General features: G+C 36.8%; 1 protein-coding gene across 2 annotated transcripts in view; it reads left to right on the top strand.

The window, feature by feature from the left end:
- Positions 1-4,880: 4,880 nt before the first annotated feature.
- The window catches only part of TENM1 (teneurin transmembrane protein 1), a 630,397-nt gene continuing 611,020 nt past the window's right edge, over positions 4,881-24,257 (top strand). For both annotated transcript variants that reach the window (XM_011936960.1, XM_011936959.1), the window contains exon 1: positions 4,881-5,160. In XM_011936960.1, the coding sequence (XP_011792350.1) occupies positions 4,944-5,160 (217 nt within the window). In that variant the 5' untranslated portion in view covers positions 4,881-4,943. The remainder of the gene's footprint in view (positions 5,161-24,257) is intronic.

The raw sequence follows: 24,257 nt of genomic DNA, 5'->3' as shown, positions 1-24,257 counted from the left end.
CTTTGTGGACTATCTGAAGGCATCTTCTGCAGTAGAAACAATAATTGACTTCTTTGTTTTGCACTCTGTTCCATAGCAGCATGTGTTTTCCATACACATTTGCTTTGTCTTAGAGTTTATCATTATCAAAATAATACAGAAATGATATTATTTGGGTTTGAATAGCGTTATATGTATATTTGATTTTTCTGTAAGTTGACAGTTTCATCATCATGTCTAAATAACATTTACTTGACAGTGGACCCCCAGGATGCCATGATGGGCACTGAATGAAAAAGTCAATTAAGCAAATATGAACCTGTACTTTACCATAGAGTATTTGGAACAACATTCTTTCAGAATTATTATGCTTTCAACCTTTGGTGGATTTAAAATTTTAATCTTTTTCTTAATGTTTTCTACTTTTTTATTTTGAAAAAGATGAGTTATTTATTGGTGAATTCAAACTCTGTTTCTCAAGCCTTTGACAAATATGACAGTTACTATTTCACAACTCCAGGCACACAGAATTGTGTGCACCTCCATATCACATGCTTAGAGAGACCTGGAAAGTTTTCCTTGTCACCTGGGTCCACTGACACAAATTTTAGGACAAAAAGTTATCGTTGAGGGTCAAGGAGCAGGAAAGGATTATTTTCTCTTGGTTTATACCACTTTTGTGGTTTGAAGGAAGATTGCTTCCAAGGACACTTAATAACCTTGAATAGATATGACACTCCTAGCTGATTCATGGCTATGAATAGCTATGATTAGATATTTGAAAGAGTTTCCAAATGGCTATAGGAAAGTCTCTCTCTCTCTCTCTCTGGTTGCAAATAAACCTATGGAGGGAAAAGAGAATGTCTCAGTTTCCATACATAAAAATAAGAGTGATTTTAACATGATAAATCATATTTGCCAAAACATAACATTCAGCATTCAAAGTGAGACATTTTTCATTTTTAAATTTAAATTGTTAGGTTTGAGTGGCATTAAGATTAGTGGAGATTCATAATCAACTGAAGCTTAAGTTGAAATGAAGTTAAGTTAATGAAGCTTAAGTTGAAATGAATTGGTTGAAATGAAGTTCGGTGAATTATTTTTACCTTTTTATTTTTGTATTTTAATTAATAGATTTAATTTTTTGGTGTTGTTTTACGTTAACAGAAAAACTGAGCAAGTTTTTCAAAGTTTCTGTATATATATTTTATCCCACTCAACAACCCTTTTTATTTACCTAAACTCTACTTTGAATATATAGTATTCTTGAGCAGCTTAGAAGTTTCAGACACTCTTTGTATATTTTTAATAATGCAACTACCCTTGTCAAATTTATTTTCTCCTGTTTCCAGTATCTAGCCCACTAATACATTCCTTTTATAGTTCAGCTCTCACAGCCACTGAAGAACTTTACATTGACCCTAGTGGCAGTGTGCAGAATGGGTTGGAGCAGGAAGGGTATGGGGGAAGGAATGTCTACAGTTCAGGCAGAACTGATGAGGGACTTAGCTAAAGCGGTGGCAACTGGGATGGAAAGGAAGAGAGAGAGACTGTAGATTGCAATGCAACCTAGCAATGAGGTAGATGCTTGTGTGGATGGAGGAGTGGTAAGTTCTAGGTTTCTGACTTGAACTACTAATGTGGCTATTAACAGAGATGGGGAAGTTTGAGAAGATGAACACATTTTGAGAGGGAGGAAATACTGACTTGCCATAACTAAGGGACCTCCGAGTAAAGCTGCCCACTTTACAGTTGAAATTGGTGCACATAGCTTGAGAAAGCTCTCGGGGCTAGATTAAAGCTGTGTGAATCATCAGTGTTCCATGCAAAGAGACATGGCTGGATATGGGATGGACCAGGGAAGCTGTGGCATTTGTAGAAAGGAAAGACCCGTTTAGACGTTAGGTGAATTTTATAGATGCCTCCTTTTCTGGGTGAAAGCCTAATCCCTGGCTATAAAACTACATCTCTGGAAGCCTGCTATTGGTACGGTTCTCAATTTGCACTGTTTGTAGCAAAGTCAGACAACTGTTCACCTTTCTTCTTAGGTTTCCATAGCATCTCCTGAAGATCATGTTATGGAAACCTAAGAAGAAAGAGATTAAAACTGGCATTATGGATGCTCAATGGAATTTCAGTGGTTGTGGTGACAACTAGCTGAATCAAGTGCAATCCTTTTTCAATATCTTCATCTTTAGTGCTCATACATTACTGTTTTTGTCTTTTGTGTGTAAGAGCCACTTCATTCTGCTTTGTAGTAGAGTTGTTCACTTATTGTATATATTAAGCTGTGAGTTTCTCAGGGGCAGAGACTATGGCTTATACATTTCCACATTCTCTCCAGACCCTCTTGAGAGTTTTCAACAATTGTTTATTTATTCATTCAACATGTATTGACCAAGTATCTACTACATGCAAGGCACTATGCTTTTTCTGAATGATATAGCAATGTGTAGAAGAGATAAAAATGCCTCCCTTCATGGAGCTTATGTTTTAGTGGGCAGTGACAGATGGCAGATGATAAACAAATAAGTAAAATACATAGTGTGTAATTTGGTAATAAGTTCTTTGAAAGACAAGCAGAAAGATGAGATGTACCATTTTCTGGTATTTTTTGATGGGAGGTTGCAAAGGCTGTGAAGCACAAATATGCCTGGTGTTTTCACAAACAGCAACAGGGTTAGTGCAGCTAGGATACATGAGCAAAGGTAGAGTAGGGTACATGCTTCTGAGCAAAGGAGAGACATGATACGACTTAAATTTTAAAGTTTTATTCTGGCTGCAGTGTGGAGGGCAGTAGTTTAAGAAGGAAACCAATTAGGAAACAATTGCAATAATCCAGGAGGGATATGATGGCTTGAACTGATGTGGTAGTGGGAAATTGAACAGATCTGGTTGGATTCTGGATACATATCAAAGGCAAGACCAACAGGGTTTACTGACGGATTGCGTGTGGGTTGTGAAAGACAGGAGTCAAAAATGACTTCAAGTTCTTTGGCCTGAGCAAACAGAAGAGCATTGTGGCCACTTATTAATATCAATATAAAGAAGACAATGGAAGGATTAGGTTTGGGAAGGGGTAGGAATTAAGAGCTCACTTTTGAACATACTATGTTTGATGTATCTTTTAGACAATCAAGTATAGATATTGAGTATATAGTTGGATATTCAAAGTTGTGGCTCAGGGTCAAGACCCATGCTGAAGCTATGAACTGAGAAGTTATGGGTATGTAGACAGTATATGAAGCCAGTATACTGGCATGAGATTAGATTGTTGTTGAATCATTGGTAGATATATATATGTGTGTGTGTGTGTGTGTGTGTGTGTGTGTGTGTGTGTGTGTGTGTATACATATATATCTATATATGCTGCTTTATCTTTAAGCATGCTCATCTCTCATATTAGTTCAAACCAAACTAGGTGTCTCTATAGATAGTTTGTAGGTTCAGGAGTTAAATAGTTTCTACTACGTGTGTGCCTAGAGTAATGCTTAGCGGTGTGGGGGATATAACGAGACGTTAAGACTCACATCCTGCCTTCAAGACCTTAACATTTAATTAGAAAAAGAAGACCTTTACTTGTGAAACTTTGTTCATACTACAAAACAATATGAACCATTTAAAACATATATCAGTCAAATGTATAAGCCTTTTTTAAAGAAAATCAGCCTACATCATGCTTTGAAAAGTTAAAAGTCTTTTTTGAATGATTTCTGTGTTCTATGTGCTTGCCATTAAATGCAATAGGAATTCCAAAATATGAGATACTGTACATGATAGAGGAGCCACCATTTGGATGTCTATAGATTTCTTTGAAAACACATATGATGAAGAGCTGAAGAAAAATAAAGGAGTCAATTTCACTGCAAAATAAAATCATAAAGTTAATTGGTTTCCAACTAAATTTTTAAACATTGTATGAAAAGACCAAGTTGCAAAGTTGCAGCAGTGGACTGAAATGGTGATGATAAAATAATGTAAAGAATGAAAATAAGAACATTTTTATAGGACTTGTAACTTTACAGAGGACTTTGACATCTCAGATGACACTTGATCTTCTCAAATCTCTCCATGCTAAGTAGAGCAGTTAATGCCTCTACTGGCCCTAAGACCTTTAGTGGCTCCTAGCTCAGCATTCTATGGGGAAACGGGGTTCTTTCGGTGATTTATCATGAAGTTTAAAATTGCTATTTCCAAAACCGATTTAGATCCTGCTGTTCCTGTACCAGTATACTCACCAGAAGTGTTGTTTACATCCTCTCAGTACTATGAAGAACAAAAATTTACCACCACCTAACTCATTAAAAATGCTCTGCAGGCCTGAGGCTCAAAAGCCACAATATGAGCACAAAGAGTTCAGTCCCCCTCAAGGACACTTTATTTCATGAGCTCTCTCACTCAGAATCCTTCCCTTCCTCAGAGCCCCTGTCTTAAATACAATATTAAACCAGAGGCAAGAATGTGTTCTTTCTGAATGTAGTTCTCTTACCAGTTTTCACATCAAATGTGGGATGTGCTGGGTTAATCTTTGTATTCCTCACCACTTTCAAATCTGGTAACATTTTTTAATCTAACCACTGATTTTAACATTAAAAACAGACACACCACAGAACAACGTTGTCCTCTATTTGAATTCGAATACAAATATTTTTGAAGGCTGTCTCTCTTTTACCTTGAGTATTTTCTGATGCTGCAACCTCCAGCTTAATCCTTAATGCTTGACAATGTATGCATGTAACACAGAGTGTTATTATTGCCTGCGGCTAGCTTCATGTCATCTAGTTTGTCTTTTACTTCTCTCCTTTGATAGTATTATCAGGACCAATCGTTAATCTGCCAGATGAATTTCCTCACAAAAAGATAAATCTAAGAAGGCTTGTGTTTTTCCCTTTCTCTTCCAGGACTGCTTGCATTAAAGGACTTCCTCATCCTTTTTTCATGAAACTGAGCTTGCTTAATCAGAGATGGAGCAAACTGACTGCAAACCCTACCAGCCTCTATCAAAAGTCAAGCATGAAATGGATCTAGCTTACACCAGTTCTTCTGATGAGAGTGAAGATGGAAGAAAACCAAGACAGTCATACAACTCCAGGGAAACCCTGCACGAGTATAACCAGGAGCTGAGGATGAATTACAATAGCCAGAGTAGAAAGAAGAAAGAAGTAGAAAAATCTACTCAAGGTATGTTTTTGTTGGATCTTTATAACTAAAATTATTTCTCATTAGAGAATGCTTGTGTGCATAAACTTTTGTTTCAAAAATAAATTTGCTAATGTTAACTGGTTAATAATTCACATGGTTTATATATGCTCAGAGAATCTATTTCATATGCCAACCCAAATGAGGTTGTAGGTTACATGTGCTTTTTACGGATTATGCATGAATTTGGATGCTGCAGTCCTCTTATCAGAACGTTCAAAATTTGTCTAATCCTACAAATAGCCATTTATACACTGAAGGATAAATAATTTATAGTAAGATGAAAAGTAAACAACTAAGTGCTTTTCAAGCCATTGCTTATATGGGACAAAAGTCTCAAATAAATATTTGGCTGCTGACAAAGCTAGCAGGTTAGTGGAGACAACCAAACAGGGTTCCAGAAAGCCTATTACCAGAATGTAGAAACATTGTGCAGCCGAGACTGAAAGGAAAGTAACAATTTTTTAGAACCCTTCCTACAATAGCCGTATTTTGGAGCATATTCTTTGGGCAGCCTTAGTTTCTCAATTATGGATTGACAAGACAGTTTCTAACAAAAAAACTAGTAGAAATATGATTTCCTGTTCCAACTGATAGATAAACTGTGTTAGACACTATTTTAATGACACAGAAGATACTGACATTGGCACAAGGTTTTTTGTTTTTTTGTTTTGTTTTGTTTTGTCTTGTTTTGAAACAGAGTCTCACTCCGTTGCCCAGTCTGGAGTGCAATGGCGCAAACTCGGCTTACTGCAACTTCCACCTCCCGAGTTCAAGTGATTCTCCTGCCTCAGCCACCTGAGTAGCTGGGTGCACCCCACCACACTCAGCTACATTTTGTATTTTTAATAGAGATGGAGTTTCACCATGTTGGTCAGGCTGGTCTCAAACTCCTGACCTCGTGATCCACCCGCCTCAGCCTCCGAATGTGCTGGGATTATAGGCATGAGCCACCGCGCCCAGATGGCACAAGTTATCTTTTTTTATGAATAAGTTAATGCTGAGAAAAAAAAGCAATAGACTTAATTTTCTAGGTCCTCCAAATATGGAGGACCTCCATATTTTTCTAGGTCCTCCAAATATGGACTAACAACATCAGCAAAACTTGAGAATTTTTTTAGAATGTAAATTCTCCAGCCCCACTCTAGACATATTGAGTCAGAAACCCTGGGGGTGGGACCCATTTGTGGTTTAATAAACCCCCAGGGGATTCTGATTCCTGCTCAAGATTAAAGATTACTGCTTGAACCCCGAAATATTTTACTCAGATGGCTTCAATGATCACATCTATTTGAGTGACTTTCAAATATTTCTCTTCAGACCTAACCTCCTTCCTAAACTCTAGTCCTAAATTTTCAGTTAACCTCCCCGGCATTTCCAAACGAATAAAACACTGACACCTCTAAACCAATCTTTCTAAAGTAGAAGCAATCATCTTAACATTCCTAATCCCACTCATCTTCCTTGTATCACCTACATCTGTTAATGATGCTCCCATTCACCCAGTCAACCACACATACTTACTGTATCTAATCAGTTTCTTCATCCAGCAGAGTTAATCTCTACATGTCTCAAATCCGTTTTCTCCTCTCCATTCTCATGATCATTACTCTCATTATATCTAACCTAGATTGCTATTTCTTTCTTAACTGGTCTGCCAGGATCTCACCTCATCCCTTTTCAATCCCTTTGCTGTGTTGTTACATCTTTCTTGGTATACAATTCGCTGCTATCTCTCTTTACGCATATTCAACTGTCTTTCAAGGCCTAGCTTACAAGCATCCTTTCCCACTAAATCCTTGCCTCACCATCACCCCCAACATCATCACTGTTTCACTGTGTAGGTGATCTTCCTCTGTGAACTTTGAGAATACATTCTTTTTACCTTTTTTTTTTTCTTTGACAGAGTCTCACTCTGTTGCCCAGGCTGGATTGCAGTAGCATGATGTTGGCTCACTGCAACCTCTGCCTCCTAGGCTCAAGTGATTCTCATGCCTCAGCCTCCTGAGTAGCTGGGATTTCAGGTACGTGCCACCATGCCTGACTAATGTTTTTGTATTTTTAGTAGAGATGGGGTTTCACCGTATTGGCCAGGCTGTTCTCAAACTTCTGGCCTCATGTGATCTGCCCACCTCGGCCTCCCAAAGTGCTGGGATTACAGGCGTAAGCCACCACGCCCGGCCTCTTTTTAACCTCTTCTTATGGTTGTATATATTTCCCTAGACTGTATACTCAATGAAGATGGGGATCAAGACATCTCTATTTTCCATAAAACTTTGCGTATAATATATGCTTTATAATTGTTTCATTTAAGGAATTAGCTGCTATCAACTGAAATGTAAGTGCTTATCATGCATTGAAAACTACTCTTTAAATATTGCCATGTCAAATGCAGTTATCACAAATGAAAATTACAGTACTCTAATTAGTACTGGAATCTTACATTGTAAAAACAACCTTAAATTGAGCCAAAATTTAAGATATTCATTCAAACACTTAAATATACATTAAATATTTGTGAAGTTAACTATATTACTCATTTTCATCCCTTAACATAATTGGTAAAAGTTTTACATCTTTCTTTTCAAGGAATTCATTTTAATATTTCCTATTTTTTTCAGTTAATAGCATGTAAATTTGTTCTAAAATAATTTTCTTCTTCTGCCTGACAATTGGGAAGTGATTTCCTATGGAAATGTTTTTGGCTTTAGGAAATGCCTAATTCTCATTAAAATACTTATCTGTAAGTTTATCTTTACAGAAGATGAATTTGCAATTGTGATTTATGGGTTGTGTGTTTAGGATGTAGAGTAGTTGACCTACTATATTGTGGGTAGAAATAAGAATGCATTCTGGTGACAGTTCTAAAAACATAAGCAATTTTATGCTGAGTCAGTATAAAGAGTTGGCCAGCCTCAGATTTTGTCTCTGTGCAGTTTCATCAAAAGGAATTTGGGGTGAGGGGAGTTTGTCTCCATGATGTCATTCTAACTTCCTTTCAATGGATTATTTTTATTCAATAAGCTTTTATTTACCAATTAATATGTGTCAGACCTTGAAGCCAATGCTGAGGATGGAGAGTACTGCTTGCAGGAAACTTATAGACACTCAAAACACGTTATTGCAATTAAATGTATGAAATGCTTTTACAGATTAAAAAAAAAAAGGTGCTGTGGAAGTACACAGAATGAAACAATTAACTTCTTTAGAGGAATCAGAGTACATAGAAAGGTGATATTTGATTGATCTAACTTAAAATTTGAATAAAAGTTTACCAGAAGGACATTCCTAGAAAGCAGATAAGCAAGTGCAAAGTATAAAGCTCTGAAGAAGGCCTGTAATGGTGAAACATTCAATATGACTAGAGCAAGGTGTGTTGGAGCCAGATTGTGAAGTCTCACATGCCCAATTTAGGAGTTTTTTTTAAATTTCCTTTAAGCATTGAAAAAGAAAGCTTTCAGTTAGTGGAGAATTTCATGATGAATTGTAATTTTTCGGATAAGAAGTGTATACAGGCGAATTGTAGAAGTGTAGGCAGCAGTGTAGAAGATTGATTGCAACTGGAAATAATGGGATGCAGGGAGAAAAATCTATGAGGCCACTGAATGAGGCCAGAGCTAAGAATCGCGTTAGAGGTCCAAACAATGTCTGTGGAGATGAAGAGACACACTCAAGAGATATAAGTGTGTTCAAATTGATAGAACCTCATAATTGATTACCGGTTGAGGTTGAAAGAAATAACAGAGTCAAGGATGACTCTAAAGTTTTAAGTTTGGGAAACTGAGAGAATAGTAATTAATTTACCAAGAGAAGGAACACAGCAAGAGGAGTAGGTTTGGAAGGGAAGAAGATGAGTTTCTTTTCAGACATGTTAAGTTTAAGATGCTGGTATGACATCCAGGTAGCTTTTCCCATCAGCGATTGGAAATGTGTGTCTAGGATTCAGAACAGATCTGGGCTGTCATTATAAGTAGATTTGAGCTCATCAGTGTCTCAGAATAGAGATGCTGGGGGATGGATGAGATTACCCAGGGAGAGTGTGTAGAAGGTTGAGACTAGAAAAAGGCCAAGGACAAAAACCTGAATCTATCATCCATGAACTGACATAAACACATTTTGAACCAATTTATATTTTTAGCCAGCACCATCCTTCAGTGCACTGACTTATATAAAATAAAGTGTACAGATCCGGGAGCTAAAAGTCTGGAAACAGTACCTCATCTGCCACTGACTGCCAATCAGTAGAGACACCTAGGAGGGAAAATATGTACCCCTTTGAAGGAGAAATGACTTGTCCTATGTTAGGCAAAATGGCGGGCCTAATTATCATCTTTTTTGTAAGACCTGGAATCCTCTTTATTGTCTTAGTCCATGTATTACTATCTGTGAGTCAGAAAAAAAATGCTTTTAATTTTTGCAAATGTATGTCAGTGGTTGAATCTTGCATCAACCAAGGTAAAGTTGAGCCTAACCCATTATTTTAAAGGAATAAGATCTCAAAAAATTATTGAATTTTAGATCAGGAAGGAGGAATGCAAGCAAAATGTTGATTGGCACCTGCTATGGTGCCAGGTATGGTGCTAGATGCCTTTTAAGTTTACTGGCTATGTAAACTTAAGCAAGATACTTCAGCTCTGAATCTGTTTTTTCTTCTGCAAAATTGACTTCATCATCATCACCATCATCACAATAATAATGATAAATTTGGAATTGTACCTATTCTATTCTAGCACTCTGCAAGGTGCTTTACATTTGTTCCTCATAAACACCTGATGGATGAGGTATGCGCTATTATCCCCAGTTTACAGATGAGATAACTAAGACTTGGAGAGACATAACTTGCCAGAGGTTGCACAGCTAAAGGAGAGGTGAGAGTTAGAATCAGAAATCAAGTCTATGGCTCTAAAGCCCCCATTCTTCACTATACCACACTGTCTTCCATACCTATGTCAGGAGGTTGTGATAAGTATTGATTGCCATCAGGAGAGTGATGATCTTTAGGAATTCAAAAAATGTTTAGTTTCCCTTCGTTTTCTTCAACAACCTTGTCAGCCTCCAGTGACCAAGCGTTTATAAGGAGGTTAAACGCCTTTTCATTCTGATTATCATTAGAAAAGGACAGATGATATGCTATGTAACTTACTATGAAATATTCCTGAGTCTGCTTATTACCACTTTTTAGGGAGGTTAATGTTTTATCCAATTGAAGACTTGTTTTGAGAAGTATTAATAAGAGAAAATACTCTATACCATCTGAAGATATGTTCATATTATCTTTATTTTCCAAATAGAGTAGCAACAGCACCCTACTCCGTGTATATGTGGAATGCTGGACTCTAAAACTGAATTTCTTATTTTTCAAAAGCTTTTGAATTAAGGGATGGACACTAATATAATATTATTCACAATTCTTTGCTAACAGGATGAATGAGCCCTAGGCAGGCTTATTTCATATGATTTTTGGCAGGTTGAATAGCAGGGAAAGATTTCCTAGAGGCACACAGGCTAGCTATTGTTCCCAAGCAGCCTCACATCCAAGGGAGGCATCAATTAACTAAGAAATTAGTATTTAAAATGAAAATATAAATGCATGGATCTATAGATACCAAGGGTAATAATTTTAGTTATGTGAATTGACCAATAATTTTATATAGATAAGATTAGTTTTTGAATATCCCCATTTTACTACAAAGTAATTATGAATGAGAAGTCATCCATGCATAAAAAGGAAGTATGTTGAGGACCTGATACAAGTCTCACAAGATCATAGACTCCTAAGGTATTACAGATGACACAAACATTTCATTTCTGCCTTCTAAATCTGTTCTTTTGATGCTTCTTTTTCTCTGAATAGCATTTTTGTTTGGTTGGTTGGTTGCTTGCTTTTCTCTTCAAGATTACAACCTAAACCTATATCTCACATTATTGCCATCTGGTGGAAAAAAATTTAAACTGCCTTTTTTTTTTTTTTTTTTTGAGATGGAGTTTTGTCACCCAGGCTGGAGTGCAGTGGCATGATCTCAGCTCACTGCAACCTCCACCTCCCAGATTCAAGCGATTCTCCTGCCTCAGCCTCCTGAGTGGCTGAGATTACAGGCGTGTGCCACCACACCTTGCTAATTTTTGTATTTTTAATAAGTATGAAGTTTCACCATTTTGGCCAGGCTAGTCTCGAACTCCTGACCTCAAGTGATCCGCCCAACTCGGCCTCCCAAAGTGCTGGGATTAATGCGTGAGCCACCATGCCCAGCCCAAACTGCCAATTTTTGTTTGCCAAGATTATATGGAAGCAAAGTTTATCTGTCATCCATTCATGCATCCATCCATCTATCCATTCATCCATCCATCTATCCATCCGTCCGTTCGTTCATTTATACACTTATGCATCAACATTCATTTAATGTAAACTATGTACCAGGTACTGTGCTAGGTAAATGAAGTTAATCTTGAAATAAATATACCCTGGTGATTAAGATTTTCTCTCTTTTTGCCCCAGTATGATAAGCCACTTCATCCCACAGCAGAAAATGCTTAAGCAGCACTGCCACCTGTGCAGTCTTTGCCCTCAAAATTTGAAAAGTGCATTTCTCTATCCTTATATCAAGCATTTAGCAGTAGTTTAAATGATTGTCTGCTTATATGTAGACAATTTAGATATCAGTTCCTACAAAATCCTTGAAAGAACTCTTAATCTCAGGATCTGTATTTACATGACAAAGATCACAGATGGCAGGTGTAATATTAACGTAGCAAAACCTATAAAATGAAAATTTCAGCAGAATTTGATCACATTTAATGAATTCTCTGCTGTGAGCATGCTATGATTCTAGTTGTCACAAGTTTCTAGCATAAAATCTATAATGACTGCTCTGAAAGAACTTAGACTACAAGAGAAATTAGCCAAATTATTTAACAATAACTCCAACTGGCTCATGTCTTTCAACTAGTAACATTTGTTCATGAAAATTCATTCAATAAGTATTTACTTACACAGCATCTAAAACTGGAATGGAATATCCATGACACTTGTGCCACTGCTCCCTCTATTTGTCCCGCGGAAGACATCCCTAATTAATCATGATGCTCTTTCCCCTGTTGAGACCAGCTTCAGCCTCACATCCCTTTCAAAACGGCATTTCACACAAGCATTGTCAATCAATTAGAGTTGAAAAGGGACAAAACCTATTTCTAGACTTTGGTCTGCTTATCTGTGCAAGTTCTTTGTTAAACTCTGAAGATTATAGGTGAGGAAGAAGCAATCTTTGCCCTCAAAAAATTCATAGCACAGTTGGGAAGGTACATGTCAATCAGCAATAGTGATGCAATATGATTGGTGTCATAATAGTGGTATATGTCAAGTATCATGGAGGTCTAGAAGCTAGAACCATGCCATGTATTCTGCCTAGGGCATGGCAACATTGATTATGAGAGAAATATATAACATTTATTCAGCAACAGACAAGAAGTAAGGCACTTTAAATGGATTATGTTATTTAATCTTCCCAGCAATGATACAAGGTTGGGATCATTATTATACCCATTTTACAATGAATAAAATAAGCACAGAGATGCTAAGTAACTTGCCCAATATTACAGAGGTGGTAAGTGATAGAACTAGCATTGGAACCCAGGCATTCTGAAATTAGAGCCTACTGTCATAGCTACTATAGACAGATAACTGTAAATTTAGATCAATTTAAAGAAATGGTGTCAGTGTGTGTGTGTGTGTGTGTTGTATGTGTTTATGCATGTATTTGGAAACATGTAATATTGCTAAAATGTCCATATTACCCAAAGTGATCAATAGATTCAATGTAATCCCTATCAAAATCCCAATGCCATTTTTCTCAGAAATAGAAATAAGTGGTTCTAGTCTATGAAACTACGGGAGTAGAAGAGATGACCAGTGAAAATACATACTATCAGAAATAACGAGAGCCAATTATGATACCCTGAGAAGCACTGAATTTAAAATAGTGGGCAGAAGCAATGAAGTGGTCTTGATATGTCATAGAAGAACGAAGAAGAATGAGTATCACATAAGCCAAAGGAGAAGACTTTTCAGCAGGAAGATGTGACTAATATTGTCAAATAAAGACAGTAAAACAGGCAGTTTAGAAGGTCATTGCTGACTTTAGACTAGAGATTGTCCACTTTGACTGGACATTAAAATCATCTGGGAAGTTTTACAAACCTCAGTTCCAAGACTGTTCCCCAGACCAATTAAATCAGAATTTCCAGTTGGTGGAACTCAGGCATTTAAAAAAAATCTCCTCAGGGGATGTCAATGTGCATCCAAGATAGGGATCCACTGCCTTAAAATAAGCAGTTTCAATAATATTAGAGAAAGATGTCAACTCACAAGGATTTGAAGGGTGAGTGCAAGTGACTGTAGATGTATTTAGTGCCATAAGGCTCAATTGGAGAATATTTCTGGATCTCAGTTGGAAGGAAAGGCTTTGAAAGGGGAATGTTCACTGCATCCTCTAAGACAGGAAGTAAATTACAAAATGTGGTGGCAAGAAGTTAAAGTAGTTTATGACTTGATGGTCTCACCCAAGAAAAATAAGAGACAAAGTTATGTTCTGAAAGTGTGAATCAAGTCAAAGGCTTCAGATGAGTAGTGAGAGAAGTTTTTGATGAGGCCAAAACAGAATTGCACATGCCTATCTAGAGCTCAGGTGAGGTGGAACTATAGATGGAGATGTGGGAACATTAATGACAATAAATATTGTTGACCACTATGTGCCAAGTACTCTGCTAACTGAACTTGCATATGTTTTTTATTTAGTCCTTATTGCAACCCTATGATGTAAAGATAATTATCATGGTGGTGGAAGGCAACCAAGCAGTAAACTGCCCCTGTATTTCACCCTCCCTTGCCATTATATCATCTTGATTTACTACTGTCACCATCAGCTAGGAAGTTTTCCACTTAGTGCCAAAATCACAGATGGTCTGGGTTTTGTTTCTAACAAGAGAGGTAATACTTCCTTATATAAACATTTATACAACACATTCCTTCATATAAATGATTTTACAAAATTTGCTGATGAGTATGAATGTATATATTGTACAGGTAAGTCTGGAACCCAGTATTGGAGAAGGGAAAGGAGGCAGAAAAGTGGATAAATGGAGGAGGGAGGTTTATAGTGGTGCAGTGTAGATGTTGCCCCTTCAAGCATCTTTTTGAAGGTCATCATTTCTGTAAAACTCCCTCTTTCCCCTTCATCAGTTAGCTAGGAATGTAGGTAACCACAGTCAGTGACAGTCTATCACTTCCTAGATACCAATTTATTACCAAATGGCAGGAGTCACCTAGTAGGGCTAAATTTGATTTAAATAATTTGCTATACATATATTCTTAAATTAACTTTATGAAACAATATACAATTATAGCTAACTACATACATATTACACAATTGTAATTTTACCTTTGACCATCACATCTCTTGGTGGATATTCTTTAGCTAAGAATAGCTAGGTCAGTTTCAAAATTCTTTTGTCTTGTTGCTTCTGAGGCTACATGACTTTTTGGTCTCAGTCTGAAAATAGCTCTTGTCTCTGCACATTCATTCTATTTCTATGGTCTATCTCTGAGCCCACTTTGCTCAATGCTGTATTCAACCCTTTAATACTTCTTCCTAAATCTAGATTAAAAACTGTACCATAGTATGAGAATTGATTCTAGTGTTTTCTTCTTAAATAACTCTTTACCAAATGGAATTGTGTATTTCTTTTGAGGATCTACATAATAGCAGAAGGCAAAGACTGACTCCTTGGCTAAGTGTCACATAGATGACTGTCCCCTGAGAAACAAAGCAACTGGTTTTCGGGGGTACATAATTTTATTCCTCCTTTTAAATTGCTTCAGCTACTGGGCAGGATCAAAGGGGATACATATTCGTGGGACTGTGAAGACTTGGAAAAAGGGCTTTGTCTTTTTTTCCTTTTAACACTTTAGGACCCATTTATTATATAATTAACACAAAGAGGCAGAGACAAGGGTCAGTAAGATAATCTGAATAGATATCATGGCTAACACAATGGGTAACATGGCTGAAGTAGAGGGACTGTTCAAGAATGATGTGAAAGGAAAGTTAGTAAAATACAGAAGGAATCAGTTGCTAAACCTAAAGAGTGAAGTGAAAAGGCATGGATTTGATTCAATAGATGACAGGGAACCTCGGAGGGTTTCAGTTCATAGGATTGATTGGAACTATATCCAAATTACATGCTGCTTCTCTTTTATTACAAGGATTTGAGGAGGATCCAGAAATGGCATTTTGAAATGTAGCAATATTTCATATTAACAGTCAAAAGCAGTTTTAAATATCTGCAAAGGCATAACAGTGAGGTATGCCAACATGTCCTGTCAGGAAATCATCCTATCAGAAAACTATTATTCTGCTTTTTTGGTCATCTGTGATACAGAACTGGCTCCATATACAAATAAGTCCTATTTATTTTCAACACTTTTTTTCTCATTATAATTCTGAAAGGGTCTAAAGGTGACTGAAAATAAACTTTGAATCCCTTGAAACCTTGACAATATTCTCATTTGAAGCCTTTATACAAGAAGATGAGGATTCCTCTGTCCCGCCAGTATAAACTGAGCCATATGGAGTGCTATTTTGGTGCCAATCATTCTTGTGACACATAAAGTACTTAGTTATATTACTCTAGAGTCTAAGTGTTAGAGGACATGACCCTTTGTGTCTTTTATGTCATGGAAGAAAGCAGTTAGAAATAAGCTCAAAGGCAAAAAAATTAATAAGGACACGGCCAAACCTTTCATGAAATTTAAAGGTTTGAGTTAAGATTTATTTCTCAAGCTTCAACTGAGATATTTATAAGGCTTCACTGCTAAAGTCCAGTGTTGTCTTCTCATTAATGGTTCAAGTCCAAAGTTTCAAGAACACTTAAAAAATTCTCACATTGACATACAACCAAGCTGAATGCTAATGTGTTTCAAATTAATCAATAAATATGGTCAAAAATTGCCTTCACTAACTGGAAAAAAAGTAATCTGTGGTTTTGATAAATGAGATGGTCACAAGAAATGCAGAATTTTATTGTATGTTTTATATGTATACGTATATATAAATATATATATTTGTCATATATTTAGTAATCAGATGCATACACACACCCCATACATAAGGAACAGTGAAGTTGATCAATTTGTAATGGGATTGTTCTCTAATTTTTTTCTATTGATTGCATTTTCTTTTTTTTTTTTTTTTGAGATGGAGTCTCGCTCTGTCGCCCAGGCTGGAGTGCAGTGGCCGGATCTCAGCTCACTGCAAGCTCCGCCTCCCGGGTTTACACCATTCTCCTGCCTCAGCCTCCCGAGTAGCTGGGACTACAGGCGCCAGCCACCTTGCCCGGCTAGGTTTTTGTATTTTTTAGTAGAGACGGGGTTTCACCGTGTTAGCCAGGATGGTCTCGAACTCCTGACCTCATGATCCGCCCTTCTCGGCCTCCCAAAGTGCTGGGATTACAGGCTTGAGCCACCGCGCCCGGCCTAATTGCATTTTCTTAAGCAAGATGTACTAGTATATGATAATGGAGAGGCAAAACAGAAAAGACGTTATATGGAGCAGCAACTGACATTCATACATTGATGCTTATGCTCCTTTTTCTCCTGCAGCTTCCCATCCCACATACCCTAAGCCCCAGGTATGCTTGTCAAGTGTTAGTGGTTGGCAAGCTTTATGTTTCTCATTGGTGTCCTTCAGACTACCTCTTGGATAGAGGACAATCAAGCTGATTTCTGAAGCATTCTAACCATAACACACAGCCAAGATGTTTAGTCAGTGTGTTCTTTCAAACCTGCATTATGATTGGTAGTTCCAAAGCATCTGGCCAATGGACCAGGGAACATACCTGATCAATTTAACTTAAAAGTACAAGTGGGCTGGCTGTACCATCATTCTGCCATGATGTTTTTATAATTTACTTTAGACCTTGGAACAGTATTTGGCACATAATATGTATTCAGTGAATATTTATTGAACAAATTCATTTATTAAATGTAAAACAGCACTTTCTTTTGGTAAATTAAGTTGGAAAGAGACTCAAATTAGAATATTTGTCACATTGATTGTTTTATATATATATATATATTTTTAACTTTTCATAGAAAATTATGTGGTAGTTTTAGTAAATGATGTTTTGTCATAACATAAAAATCAAGTTTAGATAAAATAATTACACAACTGAAGTCCAAGTTCATAACCCTTTGCAGTTAACAAGAGTTAGTCTAAAATTTATTGGCTAAAGGCTTTCTAAAATACATGTGTCTTCTTTATACCACTCCTTGGTTTGTAGAATTGCATTTGGATGTGGAATTGGTTTAAAACATTGTTTGTATACACGGAAGGATTTTATTCTGGTCAGTTGCTTCCACTTTCATTGCAATAGACTACAGATATAGAAGCCATTGAAGAATTACCTCAATGTAGAAATGAAGAGAACCTAAAAGCTTGGAGGTGGCTTTGTATTCTTGGTATTTGTTTCATTCTTATCAATGCCAACCACTGGGTAAATGGAAATGTAGATATTCCAATTGAACAAAGCTACTTTTTATTTTGTGATTTTTTATTAATTGTTGTTGCACTGTACTAATAAGATGATTCAAAATGTATATTTGAAACTTTTATTTGCATGTATTTATGTACTGTGGGATTGAAATGTACATTTCTATATAAAGTCTGAAGCCTATGTTGTTAGAATTGTGCCTTCATAAGAGTACTGTGAAGTCTGTCACAGTGGAATTTATAATCTTACATGACATCCGAATTCAACAAGAGTGTCTTGAGAAAGTTGCCTTTTTAACAAACTAAACAGACTTTTCATAGTCTTTTTTTGGTAAAACATGGGCACTTTTGCTAAAATAAAGCTTTAAAACATGAGAACTATAAAAGGAAAACAATTATGCAGTTTTTATTACTCAGGTTTGGAACCAAAGTTCATAGCACTTAAAACTGAATCACAAGGCTGTCAAGGACCTTGAGAGAACATACCCTTCAGGAAGGACCACACTAAGCCTACCCCGCTAAAAATTACATAAAATTTGATTCTATTTCAGCCCTATCACCAAGCTTTTGTGATACTGTGTTGATTTTTTACTGCCTACATTATTAAAATTCTACATAAACCTTCATTCTACATAAACTTAAGTCTCACCAGAGTTCAACTCAGCAATCACTGTTTCCAAAAGATGTATTCAATACATATTTGTTGATTACTGATTTTGAAGGCATCAGGAAATTTCTTTCATTTTCTAGTGTTTGACAATGTTTACTACTAAGCACATTTTACTAAAATTCCGCTGCTCCTTTTCCCTTAGAGAGCATGGAGTATAACCAACAACCATTAACCAGTAAGGAGACACTTTGATACAGTGCAATATTTTGCACCTAATAGGTCAAGTGTTTAACAAATATTTAGTAAATTGAATTAAAAAGTTGATTGTCTTTGTTTTGATGTATTTGTTGTCTAATTATTCATGATGGTATAATAGAAAGAATACTGAACTAATAGCAATTTGGGTTCAAATTACTCTTTTACTTAATAGCCTAGCACAGTATCATCACAGAATAAGTGCTTAGGAAATATTTCCTGAATAAATTAATGAATTGAGTTGAATAAATGAAGCCTTGGGCCCCCTTTCCCCTGCAACCCTCTCATATGGCTCCTCTCACTTTTCAATGTACCTCAAGCATGGCTTTCCCCTGAGGCCACTGTTTCTCCATCAGTGGTGCCTTTGGAGCCCACTCTTCATTATCCTATGTACTACAAACCAAATTCTTTACTACAGCACTAAGACTCCTCTACGCTATGTTAAAAACCAACAAGCCTCAATAAAATACTAAACCTACTTCATGGTACATGCCATTCAACTATACCACTACCAATCTTAAAGGCATGATCCCTTATTTCTTTTATATTTTTGGATCTGATAAAATTATTCCTATTGATCCAAATTTGGCTATACTCCTGGATACATTTGCACCAGCTCTTGTCTCTGACTGAAGCACTGTTCCAAACCCATTCTTCCCCTCTAGGGGAAGGAACAATGAAGTGGATCAATTTGTAATGGGATTATTCTCTAATTTTTTACCTGGCTATGTTCTTCTCAGCCTGTGTGTCTCCATTAGAGTCTCTGCCTAGAAACTGCTTGCTCTGGAAAGCATGCCTTGGTGCCGTGCCATCTTGGGCGGATGCTCCTGCTGTATACTCCTACAGCAGTCTGTACTTATTACTACTATAACACTAATCACCATGAATTGTAACTGGCTTGTTTGTTTCTCCACCTAGACTGTAAACTTATTGAGGTCAGGAACTACACCTTATTTACTTTTATAAACCCTGCCATATAGTAAGTGCTCAACAGTTCATATATATATATATATATATATATATTCATTATATATATATATTCATTATATATATATATATATAATGAAATAACTTTTACAACGTATTGTTTCCACTTTTGTAAAGTGAGGATGTTTCTTTGCTGTGGTGCAGAGGATCAGTGGAAATTGTATACATAAATCATTCTGAAAAGTGCCAGGACACAAGAATTGTTCCCAATTGTCAAATCCTTTCACAGATGCTTTTAACACACAGATTGCCAGTTTCAGCCATTTTCAGAGAGAGATTTCCTCCGCATACTTAGGATCTAGTAAGTTGTGTCATTGTAAATAACACAATAAATTGGAACTTTATACCTAGGAATAAGGGAGAATCCTATCTCCACACCAGCCAGTCTGACTTTGTTGAGGATTTTAAGTTCCCATGCCCTTGCTCTGTAACTTAATGGTATAGAAATAGAGCAATAGTGGAAACAGGTTTAACAAAATTTTTAGTCCTATCATGGTAACTATAGTTGTAATATCTCCAATTAAGCTGCTGTGAAACACTGGAGAATGGTTTTCAGTTCAAATCTTCTAGAGAATGTCTCTGATAAAAATGACGCCTGTAATCTCAGCACTTTGGGAGGCCAACGTGAGTGAGTGGATCACCTGAGGTCAGGAGTTCGAGACCAACCTGGCCAACATGGTGAAACACCATCTCTACTAAGAATACAAAAAATTAGCTGGGTATGGTGGTGGACGCCCGTATCCCAGCTACTCAGGAGGCTGAGGCAGGAGAATCACTTGAACCCAGTGGGCGGAAGTTGCACTGAGCCAAGATTGCGCCACTGCACTCCAGCCTGGGCAACAAGAGTGAAACTCTGTCTCAAAAAAAAGAAAAAAAAAAAATTAACATCAGATAATACAATTTGTAAACCCTGAAAGAGTATTGATTAAAATAAAATTCCTAACATTTATCTTTTGTATGCACATTAATCAGTTGGATTAGAAGAGTCTTGCTTGGCTACAACTCGTTAAAGCATCATGGCTTTTGGACACTGTAGATTATGTAAACTTTATGCAAAATAGCTCAGCAGTAGATCTTGTGCTCCCTCTAATACTTCCTGATGGCATTGACCCCATGAATGGAGTTTTAGTGAAACTTCAACAGCAGATGAGTCTTTCCCCATAGCGTTCTTTATCACCTTCTATTGCCACAAACTCATTTGAAAGGTTTTGTAATCCAATTACTACCAACAACTATTACTTCAGTTACTATCATTACATAGCCATATTTATTAAAAATTCTGTACATACTAGTGGATCATTTTATTGGGAAGGTTCAAGAACTGTTAAAATTTTGAACAAATTAATCCAAACAGTGTCCTTCATTGCTAGATTATGGGAGGCAGATTCTATTGATGTTGTAGTTTGAATAAATGGAAATAGTGCTCTTTACGATATGGATGGCCCTCCTAACTAAGCATTCACTGGATTATTTTACAACTAAGTCTACTCAGAGTGAGAATGAAAGAGTTTCTAATCTTCCAAGGGATTTTTTTTTCTTCCTTGGAAGGTTAGGATAACTAGAATTGGTAGCTCATGAAAAGTCTAAATCAATATTGCCACTGACTTAATCCACATAAGAGGCTTAACTTCATAGGTGACTGCTGAACAGCTGAAACAAAACAAAAATCAGTCTCTGGTGAGTTCCCAAGTTTAAAATAAAGTTGAAAGCTGTTACAGAAAAATGCTTCTAGACTAACAACGACAGCAGAGTGGGACCTTGTAAACCATTATACTTCAGCAAGTAAATCCTCATGCTTACCCATTTTAAAGAACAATAATAGCTCATCTTTAATTATGTGTCAGACACTGTGTTAAGCATGATCTCATTTAACCTTTAAAATAACCCTGTAATATTTAGCCACATTTCTAATCCCCACTTTACAATTTATGAAATTGAGGCATGGAGAAGGAGGTTAACTTTCCTAAGATGACACATCTAGTAAATAGCCCAGTTGAGACTTGAACATATGTCTGCTGGACACTAAGTGTCATGCCCTCAATCAATATACTGTAATGTATATGTAGAAAGGCATTTATAAAATATAGTCATTGGTGTTCAAATGGGTCTATAATGAAAGCTGATGCTCTTTACATACAATTAGAAATATCTCCATGGTTTTCCTAGTTAATAGGGAATGGTATACCCTGAGCTCTCTGCACTTTAATGTCAGGGATCCACTGTGATTAGCATTAGGCCAATATAATTTGCAAGATTGCTGTGCAAGACCGAAGTGTATGCTATGGCCAAGGGACAGTGTTCTTTCCTTTGCCAGATTAGCTGTCTAGGGTGAAGATCAAATTATCAACCTCTCTCCTAACATTGTGAACTAACTAGTTGAATTAGCTGAGCCAAAAATAATTTACTCAGTGATAACCAATTTATTCCAAGGTGTTGTTTTACAGTTCACTTCTTTTTAGGTTTTTTCTTTTTTTCAGTTTTATAGCTTCACTTTTTTTAAAGTTCATACCATCTGATTATTGTTTTCTCCTTCTTTCTACCTCATTAAGGTTGTTTGTCAATCTTCAGACCTGCAGACATTTTTCAGTGTTTGATTGTTGTATCATGGTCTTTCTTATTTCATTCCCTACCACTATTTTCAGGACATGCAACATTTAAGTTAATGATTTTTCTTAGAGTTTCTTGAAATCCTTAGCTCTTGTAAAGATCACCAAGGTCTCCATGGTACTAAATTAAATGGTCAATTCTTAGTTTTCATCTTGACCTTTCAGCAGCATTCGACACCACTGATCACTCACTGTTTCTTCTTTACCTGAGTTTCAAGATTTCATGTTCTGAGCCTCCTCTCATCTCACTGACCATTCTTCTAACTCTGCTTTATTGGATCCTTCTCATCATCCCAACTATTAAACATCAGACAGCCTGAGAATCCAGCCTTCAGACCTCTTCTCTTACCTTTGCTACACTTATTCCATTGGTCAGATCATCCTCTTTCATACAGTTAATATCATTTATATACAGAAAACATTTACATCACCAACTTTGACCTCTCCCTTGAAATGCGGATTCATATATCCAGTGCTTATTTTTTATTTCCACTTGCATGTCTGATAAGTATCTCAAACTTAACATACCTGTGTTGGACACCTCTGATTGACCTCACGTTTTCACCCCACCTTTTTATTCCAGCTATTGCTACACCTACCAGCTGCATGCAGATATACACTAACAACACATTTTTTTTCAACTGCATCAGATAGCTCTCATTCCTGCCTTTTCTGCTACTTGTATGTGGAATGCCTGTAGCAACCCACTCAGCCATTCTGAGGCATGTGCAAGCCTGGCAGTGTGAGAGGGTTAACACATCATGGGACAACCCTTGACCTAGAAGAGAAAGAGTCATTCATGACTGCCTCCCTCTTTTGTATTTGAGCAGACAATTCTCTGAGGCATTTTTACAAGCTTTTCAGAGGATGCCCTGTAAGATCAAGCTTCAGCTGCTCTCAGCTGTGACCAGCTCAAAAACTCACCCTTTGACTTGCATCTCTTCTTTATTTCACTTGTACTGATCATCCATTCTTATTTTGGGGATCGCTTTCCAAAATTTACTTCCAACACACAATCTCTTCTTTCACTGTCTGCTTTTTGGGAAACCCAAGCTGAGACAATATTCAAAACAGAACTCCTGACCCTCCCTTCAAAATCTGCTCCTCCAACTTTTTCTATCTCAGATTCTGGCAACTCTTATGTCCCCATATTGGTATCAAAAACCTTGACATGATTCGTGACCTCATCAATTTTACCATCAAACCTTGTCATCTCTGTCTTCAAAATATATCCAAAATCTGACTAATTATCATCACCTCTTTTGCTACTACCCTGGTCCAAGCCATCATCAGTTCTCATACTGATTTTTGCAATAGCCTTTTGACTGATTTATCTCCTTTTATGCTCTTACACCCCTACAATTTACCCACAATACAACAGTCAGAGTGATACTCTTAAAGCCCAAGGCATATCACTTTCCTACTCAAAACCTACAATGGCTCCCCATCTCACTGAGGACACAGCCCTACATAATGTGGCTTCCCTTTCCATGTGTGACCCCATCTCCTGCTACTCCTTCCTCATCCGTTCTGTTACAACCATTCTGTTATGATTCTGAAAAATATAGGCAATCGCTATTCCCTCTGCCTGAAATGTTCTTTCCCTTGATATCTACCTGGATAGAGACCTGGCTCAGTCTTTTGCCTGATGCAGGTTCTTACCCAGATGTGACCTTCTCAGAGAGGCATTCCCTGACTATGCTATTGGAAAGTACAACCCTCCTCCAACACATTTGTTTTCCTGCTTTTTTCTCTCCATAGTACTTATCATTTAGGTGACCATATGATTTATTGTCTAAACTGAGACTTTTTTAGAGTGAAAGGGGGGGCTAGGGGTAATTACACTAAGACCACAGGTATAAACCAGTACTATCCGAGAAAACTGAGACATTACGTTCACCCTATTTAACACCATCTGACATACTATTTTGCTTATTTATATTTATGCTTTACATATTTATTTACACTTACTACATACATATTTACTGTACTATATGTTCAAATATGTATAACTATACATTTATACTTAGTATATTTTTATATTTTTGTTAGTAGATTTTTATAAGTATATAATATACT

Source organism: Colobus angolensis, unplaced genomic scaffold, assembly GCF_000951035.1.
Source record: "Colobus angolensis palliatus isolate OR3802 unplaced genomic scaffold, Cang.pa_1.0 Scaffold159, whole genome shotgun sequence".
NCBI lineage: Eukaryota > Metazoa > Chordata > Mammalia > Primates > Cercopithecidae > Colobus > Colobus angolensis.
This window is presented reverse-complemented; position numbering and strand designations above follow the sequence as displayed.